This window comes from Marmota marmota, unplaced genomic scaffold, assembly GCF_001458135.2.
Source record: "Marmota marmota marmota unplaced genomic scaffold, marMar, whole genome shotgun sequence".
NCBI classification, from domain to species: domain Eukaryota; kingdom Metazoa; phylum Chordata; class Mammalia; order Rodentia; family Sciuridae; genus Marmota; species Marmota marmota.
In genome coordinates this window covers 46,310,697-46,319,633 of record NW_026000037.1, presented here as the reverse complement: position 1 = coordinate 46,319,633, position 8,937 = coordinate 46,310,697, and the positions used below count along the sequence as shown (strand labels likewise).

The window sequence follows — 8,937 nt, the reverse complement described above, 5'->3', positions numbered from 1 at the left end:
TATATATATTTATTTATATATATATATTTTTTTGAAGAGAAGTATTTTAATACAATCTTTTACAAGATTAGAATTAGTCCAAAAGTATGTAATGAACAAAGCACAGTGCAAAATTGTCCTTCCTACCCTCTTCATCTTTTCTTACTTCTGTGCATACTCAAGGGCTGTAATCCCTCACCTGGATTCCTTAACTTTTATGCAGTTATTTTCATGTGTGGATAGTTATTCAAATGAATGCTTCTGTCAGAGAAGATATATTGGAAAGTCCAATTCTGTCATAGTGCTGATGTCAGCCTAGGGTTTTATTGATTTGTGTTTTATAACATCTGATTGTGAGCTCAACTTTAGTGGTGTTAGTTTCTCAGATGGGGACAGTTATAACTGGACCCCAAATCCACATATAGTATGAGTTTGGGTTTGCCAAGAGTGTGGTCCTTTAAAGGTCCTGGCTAAATGCAGCAATCTTAAATTCAAAGGGGCCATCCTGAACACACCTTAAACCTTACTCCTTGGGCCCTGTATGGATGTTAAAACCAATTCAAGGACTCATTTTGAGGTATAAGCAGTGTTCTCAGGCTTCCTGCAAAGGTGGCTCAAATACTTCTGGTTCTGGTTTTCGGTTCCCTTTCTACTTTTAGTATTTAGAGAGTTCCCTTCTCTTTTGCCATTTCCTTAAGTATTTTTTTTTAATTGGTATAGCAAGAGAAACTCTGTTTGTTTACCGAGCCATACTGCATTCTTCAAATGTTATTTAATTTTTCCATGAATATAAAATTCTATTTTTCTAAACAAAATTGGTCTATATTTTTGGGGAATATTATTGAGTTTGTGAATTTCCCTTTTGGGTCTGCTCAATATATACATAACTTTTTAAAAATATTTTTTTTTTTTTTTTTAAATTTTTTTTTTTTTTTTTTAGTTCTTGGCGGACACAACATCTTTGTTTGTATGTGGTGCTGAGGATCGAACCCGGGCCGCAAGCACGCCGCAGGCGAGCACGCTACCGATTGAGCCACATCCCCAGCCCACTTTTTAAAAATATTGAATAGAGTCAAAACTAATTTGTTTTGACAATTTTTACTTCCTTGATAAATTATTTAACTGGATATTATAAAGGTAGAATTAGAAATTTATAATTTGAAATTTTACACCTTGCTTATGATTTTTTTACTATAAAAACATACCTGAATTTTAAAAAAAGATCACAATTTTATATTTATTTCTAAAGGTTTTTATTGACTTTACTTGTACGCTCTGAGATGGAAAATTCATGTGAATATAATTTATCAGCCTTATGTCTAAAATTCATACCAACAATCACTGGAAAAGTGAAACTATAGACCACATTCTATTCAGCAAAAAGAGAATTGTCTATGACTAACAGGAGATGCTGAGAAGTAGAACCATTATGTGACTAAAAATAACTGAGAGACAAGTTATTATAGGCATACCCACCTAAGTATAAACATACCAAGCTCAAAAACACAAGTAATGAAGTATTTCATAGTAGGCTTTCTAGGAATATGTAACTAAGAAAGAAATCTATAGATAAGCAGCGATTTAACCCATTTGGAGTATATGGTATTTATTTTTATAATAATGATGTTCTTAGATAGCAGAAGAGGTCATTTATACAAAAATAATAATCATGATTAAATGTTCAAGTATATATTTATTTTGTATTTAGTATATCTGAATATACAGAATCATTTCATATAGTAATTTTACAGAGTTCCAGAAAAACTCAATTTAAAGGCATTTTTAAAAGTTGACTAAATCTTAATTTTTAGAAATATTTCTCAGTTTAAAAAAATCCATACCAGGTTTTCAAAATACCAGTCAATTAGCTTACCATATAGCTAGCAATTAACCGAGTAACATCCATCAACTGTAGTTATAGAGGAGAAATCAAATTTCTGAAGGAAGCATAGTTTCTTTTGCTACAGAAGCTTACCAATGCTATACATAGCACTTTAAGCATGGGGCTGAAGGGTAATCAATATTACAAGAGGATTCTCAAAATTAAAATGTATTGACAACTTTTGTGTCAAATTTAGGAAGGCAAGTTAACCGGGACAACGCTAACAGAATCATCTACTGCATGCAGGGCAACTTAGTAAGACATGTCACTTGAGAGTACACAAAGATAGAGCCCTTGGCCCTGTACCTGGTGCTGGCGATGCTCGGTGATTCTGCTCCAAGCCTACATCTTTCTAGTTGACTGGCAACAATCTGCCTTTCCACTTCCAGTTCTCGGGTGAGTCGTTGAAACTGAAGCTCCTGTGAGTCAAGGAAATAAAAGGCATATAAGGTGATGAGGTTGGCTGCTCAGGCAGATACATGAATTGGCGTATGTCACAGGAAACACAGGAACGTACCCATAACATAAAGCTGTAGTGTGGCTCTTTGAAGTGCAAGCTTTGGATGGTTTAAATAATCTAATGATTTGTGGTTATTTTAAATTTAAAGGCAATAGAGTTGCAGCTTTTATTTGATGTTGGAAACGTATATTTTTATTTGCCTTTTTTGTTTGTGGTTCTAATCAGATCTTTAAAACAATATTTTCTGCTGCAGTGCCATATTAAATTTAATGTTTGCAGAGACCTTACTTGAAGTGTTTACATCAGAGGCACGCCAACCAATAAAAGCTCTTCATCTTCAATGGCTAATTTTTATATCCCTTATACTGTACTGTATGTCAGCACAGCATTAAAAAAAAAATGTAAATCTCCAGGAAGAGAATCACTTTACCATGTTTGATACAAAGCCATTTAACTAAGGAAAAATATCCTTTCAATCCCACAGAAAAAATCTTGCTATATTTATCTACGACATAACCAAGAGAATTTTGCTACTTTCACAAATGCATTCATGTGCCATTGTGTGAAAGGAGAGAGGTGAGACAGAAAAGTGAAAAAGACTGGGCTGTAACGTGGAATTCAAAATTGTACTAAGAAGCTAGAAAATTTGTCAAAAGAAATTATATTCTTCAATCTATTCTACATCATGAAGGTGAACGAGTTCTATTATAAGAGAAAGTGTTTTAACTTTGTCCTTTTCTTATTGTTAGTTCGATGGGATTTTAATAAATAGAAAGCATGTTATGCTATAAAACACCCAAAGATCAAATCAAATATATTTCAAAGGCTTTAAGACACAAATAGCATCTTGAAGAATACCTCAAGAACCCCTGTGCCAATTAATGCTTTACAAGCTATTCAAAACAAATTGTTAAGTGGTTCAAATTTGACAATGATTGCTAGAGCAAAATACCAGGTAGGTGAACACTCAAATAAACCTAAAAACCAATCAGAAATAAAACTACCTAAAATATTATTTATGACTAGATATGAACGTTTGCATAAAAATTTAATTGACTTTATTGACTCTTTGTGGTATTAGGCACATGTGCAATTACTTGATAGCATTGGCTTTGTAAATTCCACAAGCTATTCTTAGAATGAGTTTTAATAAACAGTCCCTGAACTCCTTATCTGCTATTGAAAATCCTTTTCTAATGAACCCAATAGTGGAGGCATTTTAGAAAGGATATAGGTGAGTAGTATTTAGCTCAATACTGCTATATAATATGATCATAATAGATAAGTGGGACAATGCCTGCCTCTGCCTAACAATACCTAGACTGCTCGCTGTTAATAAATGCTAAACAACAAAAGAACATATGGCTATAAACTGTACAATAGTCAGTAACCTAGTAGTATCATGCTTACCTGACATAATTTCTTTGCTCTTAAATAGCATAGTTTTTGTGATACATTTCCATTCTTTCATTTATTTTATTCAATTACTTATTATGTACATCTTTTCCCACAAGAGTGGCTGCTTGTATCATACTGGGCCAAGAAGGACTGTGTGTAAATCCCCAAATACTCCTCAAGCTATCACATTATCTTTGTACCCTGGTTACTCTGTATTCTAGGACTGAGGGTGGGCATGTTATATCATTTTGGGATAGCCAGAAGTTACCATACCAGGGTAGGATGAAGGTATATTTCAAATAAGAACATAGGAAAAAAACAATTCAATGGTAGTAGATGTTATAAAATCATGTTTGTGGCTGCTTATGCTAATCTTTTCAACAACCATTTAAGGAAATGGTTGGGAGAATTTCTGCTTGAAGGCAGAGGTGGGACACAGTTTCCCATAATCCTTTTCCTCTGAAGCAGAGATAAGTAACTTTGGCTCTGTCTAGAAGATACACTCATGCCAGACTGTGACTCAGATGTCAGCTCAGAGACTGATTCCAGAAAACAGGAAGCTCCTTTTCTCTGTTCTGCCTCTTGCAGCATTCCCTGTATTAGATCTCAAGGTCAAGTTCCTTACACAGAAATCACTTCCAAAGGTAGTGGAAGTTATCAGTTGTTTCCTTATCTGACCAAATTTGTGGCACAGATTTGGTTACTGTTCCTGGAAGTTAAATCTCAAGCCTTGTTCTCCAATAGAAGTGTTGGAATTTACTAATAACCACTTTTTTCCCCTCTTTTATCCTTAATTAGCCATGTCCACCTCTATTTCTTGCAAATAGGAACCTTGAATGACACCTATAGAAACTGTTTACACCTAATGAGTTGCTAGGCAAGCCTCTGTACTCATGCTGCATTTTCTATTTAAAATGAGCAATTCCTTTGACATTCTTATCAACTGAGTAAAGTTCACAATGTATTCCTCATAGAGCCCTTAAAAATGAATATCACTATGTCCTTACTTACTGTATGTCCACACTTGTCACAAGTAGGACTTCACTGAAGTGCCAAAAGCAGACTATCAGGAAGCTCTTAGGCATGGAAATACTCCCTAAACCTGTGAATATTTACATTAAACTTTACATTATATTTGTGGGCTTTGATGTAAAATGATGACTGCTGTCCCTACAGAATATAAGCTGAACACCCATGTGTGATTGGCACCAAGATGAATGAGTAGGATATAAATATTTGACAATTCTGTCTCTACTGGTTTCTTTGACTGATGAGGAAGACAGCATTACATAGTCACATAAAAACACATTTAACGATTTCCAAAATAACACTCATTAAGATGATTATGCAGAGATATCATCTATAAATTTTAAATTTTTATATTTTACCCTCTAAACATAGACTGTGACAGCTAATTCTGAAATCAGTATCTAAAATGGGGCATCTAAATTATAGGGGTATCTTATATTTGTTCTCTTCTGAGAAAAGCAAGGAAATTAATGTTAAAATTGCTTGCTAATGATTTAGTATATGACAATTTCTTCAGACCACATTCTTAAAAAGAAGTGTCAAGGCTATTAATATGCTATAGGATTATAATCTACTCATATGTGCTATGAAACTCTCCTTTGTATTTACGACATATCTCTCAGGTTAATATAATGATAAATATTATTTGAGAGAGAGTGAAGGGAAAAAAGAAAACAAAACTTCACTTTCATGACAGACCCACCCAAGGAGCTCAAAGAAGGACTTGCTGCCCCAGTTGCCAATACTTGGCCTGAGGCAGTTGGCTCCTTCAGGAATGCAAAGAATCCCCTTTCCCCCAGGGAATATCCTTCCTCCAGCACTAACTGAGGTAAGAATAGAAGATTAGTCTCAGGTAGCCCCAGGGTTTCCTGTAGGCATGGCTAATGCTTTGCTAGCCTGGAGAGTATTTGATATTCTTCCCTGTCCAATCCTACTTTTCCATCCCCTTTCCTCCACAGGTGTTGATTCACGATAAATTTTGTGCACACAAAATTTTATCTCAATGAGAACCCAAGCTGTCTTGTATTCTTTTTTTTTTAAATTAATGACAGAATTTTTCTCTTACTCCCACTCCCTGTTTTTAAATATTGTGAGATATTTCAAGTATACAGAAAAGGTATAGCCAATAGTACAATGAATTTTCTGAAACTGAAATAACAAATAGCAAATCACCTCTAGCAAATCTTAATACTTTGCTATATTTGCTTCTGATTTCTTGAGAAATACAATATTACAATGTAATTTTAAAAAACAATGAGGTGGCTTGGTTGTTCTCTCCTGAATCCTAATCTTCTCTCTTCTTCCCTCCCCAGAAAATATCATTACTCTGAATTTGGTGTTTATTATACTCATGACTTTTTAAATATTACTACTATATACTTAGTCACACATGATATATAGCATTGTTTTTTATATTCACATTTTTTTTGTAAATGGTAAACTGTTCACAGATTTGCAGATTGCTTTACTGCTATATGATTTTGAGATTTACCTATATCAATAATGTAGCTTTAGCATTGCTTAAAAGTATTCCATTTTATGATCATAGAACAATGTATTTATGTTCTGCTCTTATAAACCTTTGGATTGTTTCCAATTGCTTATGCAATTATAAGCACTCTATAAAATAAACATTCTTATATAAACCATCTTGGGCACATAAGCCAGACTTCTCCAGAGTAGAGACCCAGAAATAGAATTACAGGGTTAAAATGTATGCACATCTTTGATTTTCCTTGATAATAGTTGTCAGATTACTTTTCAAAGTCTTGTACCAATTTATACTTCAGCTAGCCATGTAGCGGAGCTCCAATTTCTCCTCATTCTCATTCTCACTGACCTCAACTTACATTTGGAAGCTTAAAACTCCCTGCCCTTCTTTGTTTACAGTCTAACTTGCTTATGCTTTACTTTGTATTTCCTGATTGCCAACATCTTTTCTTAGGTTTATTGGTCATTTATGTTCACAGGTATCAAACTTTCAGAGGGAAATTTCTCCCTACTGCCAGAAATCCAGGCTTTTTCTAAACTTCAGTGAAAATGGTTTCTCATCACCTTTAAACTAATGTAGTTGTGTGAAGTTTTAGCCTCGGGTAAGGAATCTCAGTAGACTGTCCACCATTTGTAGCCCTGAGACACACATAGCACATAACCAGCCAAGGGTGTGCTCAAGATTATCTAGCTTTGGCAGGTGTCTCTAGGGTGAAAGCCAGGTTTACTGCTTACTTAGCTGAGGATTCTTACTCTCCTTTCAGTTTTGATTTCTCTAAATTCCTTTGTTTCTAGTTTAGCCCTGCTTTCAAAAAAATAAAATACAAATATTTTATTCCGTATGCTTAGTGTCATTCAGGGATAAAAGTACGTAGAAATACTGAATGTACAATATGGCTTTTTCATATTTTGATTTCTCTGAGCTGTATTCAGGGGACATTTCTCAGTATTTCCTTCAGTTCATTATTTCTCCATGTGCTGTTTGGAGTTTATCTCACTGTACTTTTTTTTCTTTTTTTACCCCGCCCCACCCTCCTGCCCTTCAAAGATGAGATTTTTCCATTTCTGAGACTTCTAGCTGGTGCTTTTCCTTATCCATTTTTCCTGCATGGTCATTTAGAATGAAATCTCTATTTTTCCACCTTGTTTTCCCCTCTAATTAAGGTTTACCTTTCCTAAACTTCCAGTTTCCTCTGTCTTAAATGAGGCCTTAAATAGGTGATTGCAGTATTTCTTTGAAATAGAAATACTAGGGATTCTGTACATCGAGGCATAAGGCTACTTACTGTCCCCTTCCTCTGGTTTCCTGAAGCATTAAGAATTAGGTAACTGAATTCCCATGTCCTTTGACTAGAGGTGACATCCTCCTGGCTCCTGGCTCCCTCCACTTGTTAGCACAAAGTTGTCTACAATATTCCTCACTGTCACTTTGCATTAAATAATTGTCCTCATTTTCAGCAAGATTGGTAATCATATTTCCTCTTACATTCTTGATATTAGTCAGCCATGTTCTTTTTCCTAACTCGCAAAGACCATTATTTTTCCAAATATGTGCAAAAATTCATTATGCTTAAGATGAGAGCCATCCAGCTACAGATGCTCATCTGCATCACTACCACGTATTTACTTCAGTTAGTCTAACTGATTCATTAATTTAGGAATAGCTACAACAGTTACTGCTACTATGATGCCAACAACGAAGAAAAACAGCCGGCTCCAACTTTCTGTCCCCCCATTCACATTAATCCTCAGTTTTCTTCCAGGCTTTGTGGAGAGAGAGTCTTCTTCTTGTCTAAGACTGGTCTTTCCATGCCTTCCTGCCTCACCAGGCTTTTGCTTTTCTCTCTTTTTAAAATCTTTAATATTTATTTTCATTTGATACTCAAATAAATCATTCTCATCCTTCCTTCCTTCCTCCCTCCCTTTCTTTCTTCTTTTTTGGAGATATAACCCAGGGCCTCTCACAAGTAGCCAAGTGCTGTACGACTGATCTTCATTCCCACCCAGAAATTATGTTCATTTAAAAACACACCTTCTTAATCTCAGGATTTTTCAATTTGTTTCCTTCTCATATGACCTATATTATCTCTTCTAATGATTTTTTTTATATACTTTTATTTTATTTATTTATTTTCATATGGTGCTGAGGATTGAACTCAGTGACTCACATGTGTCAGGCAAGCGCTCTACCACTAAGCTATAACCCCAGCCCTCTTCTAATGATTTTTTAAAAAATTTAATTGGCTCTTTTTGAAGATATAGTACCATTCTAGTCATTGAAGTCACTGAAATTCTGGTTTCATATGCTTTTACATTTTTACTAATACAAATTAAAAATTTTAGAGCTTCCAATCACTCCTGCAAGGTAGGCGGGCCTGTGACCCACCAGCAGAAGAGGAGCAGCAGCCTGCTGAGAGGCAGAGCCGCCCCCTCCCCCTGCGCTGGCAAGGTAGAGGGAACTGTGACCACCCACAGAGCCGCCCCAGGTAGGCGGAACTGTGACCACTGACAGAAAAGGCCCAGTGGCCCACAGCGGGACAGAGCTTCCAATCACTCCTGCAAGGTAGGCGGGCCTGCAACCCACTGGCAGAAGACAAGCAGCTGCCTGCTGGTGGGACTGCAAATTGGTGCAGCCAATTTGGAAAGCAGTATGGAGATTTCTTGGAAAGCTGGGAATGGAGCCACCATTTGACCCAGC

The 8,937-nt window shown here is 35.6% G+C and overlaps 1 protein-coding gene across 12 annotated transcripts in view; it reads right to left on the bottom strand.

Moving 5' to 3' along the window:
- The window catches only part of Pkp4 (plakophilin 4), a 244,665-nt gene that overhangs the window by 97,993 nt on the left and 137,735 nt on the right, over positions 1-8,937 (bottom strand). For all 12 annotated transcript variants that reach the window (XM_015479203.2, XM_015479208.2, XM_015479207.2 and 9 more), the window contains exon 3: positions 2,168-2,280. In XM_015479203.2, coding sequence (XP_015334689.1) covers positions 2,168-2,280 — 113 coding nt within the window. The remainder of the gene's footprint in view (positions 1-2,167; positions 2,281-8,937) is intronic.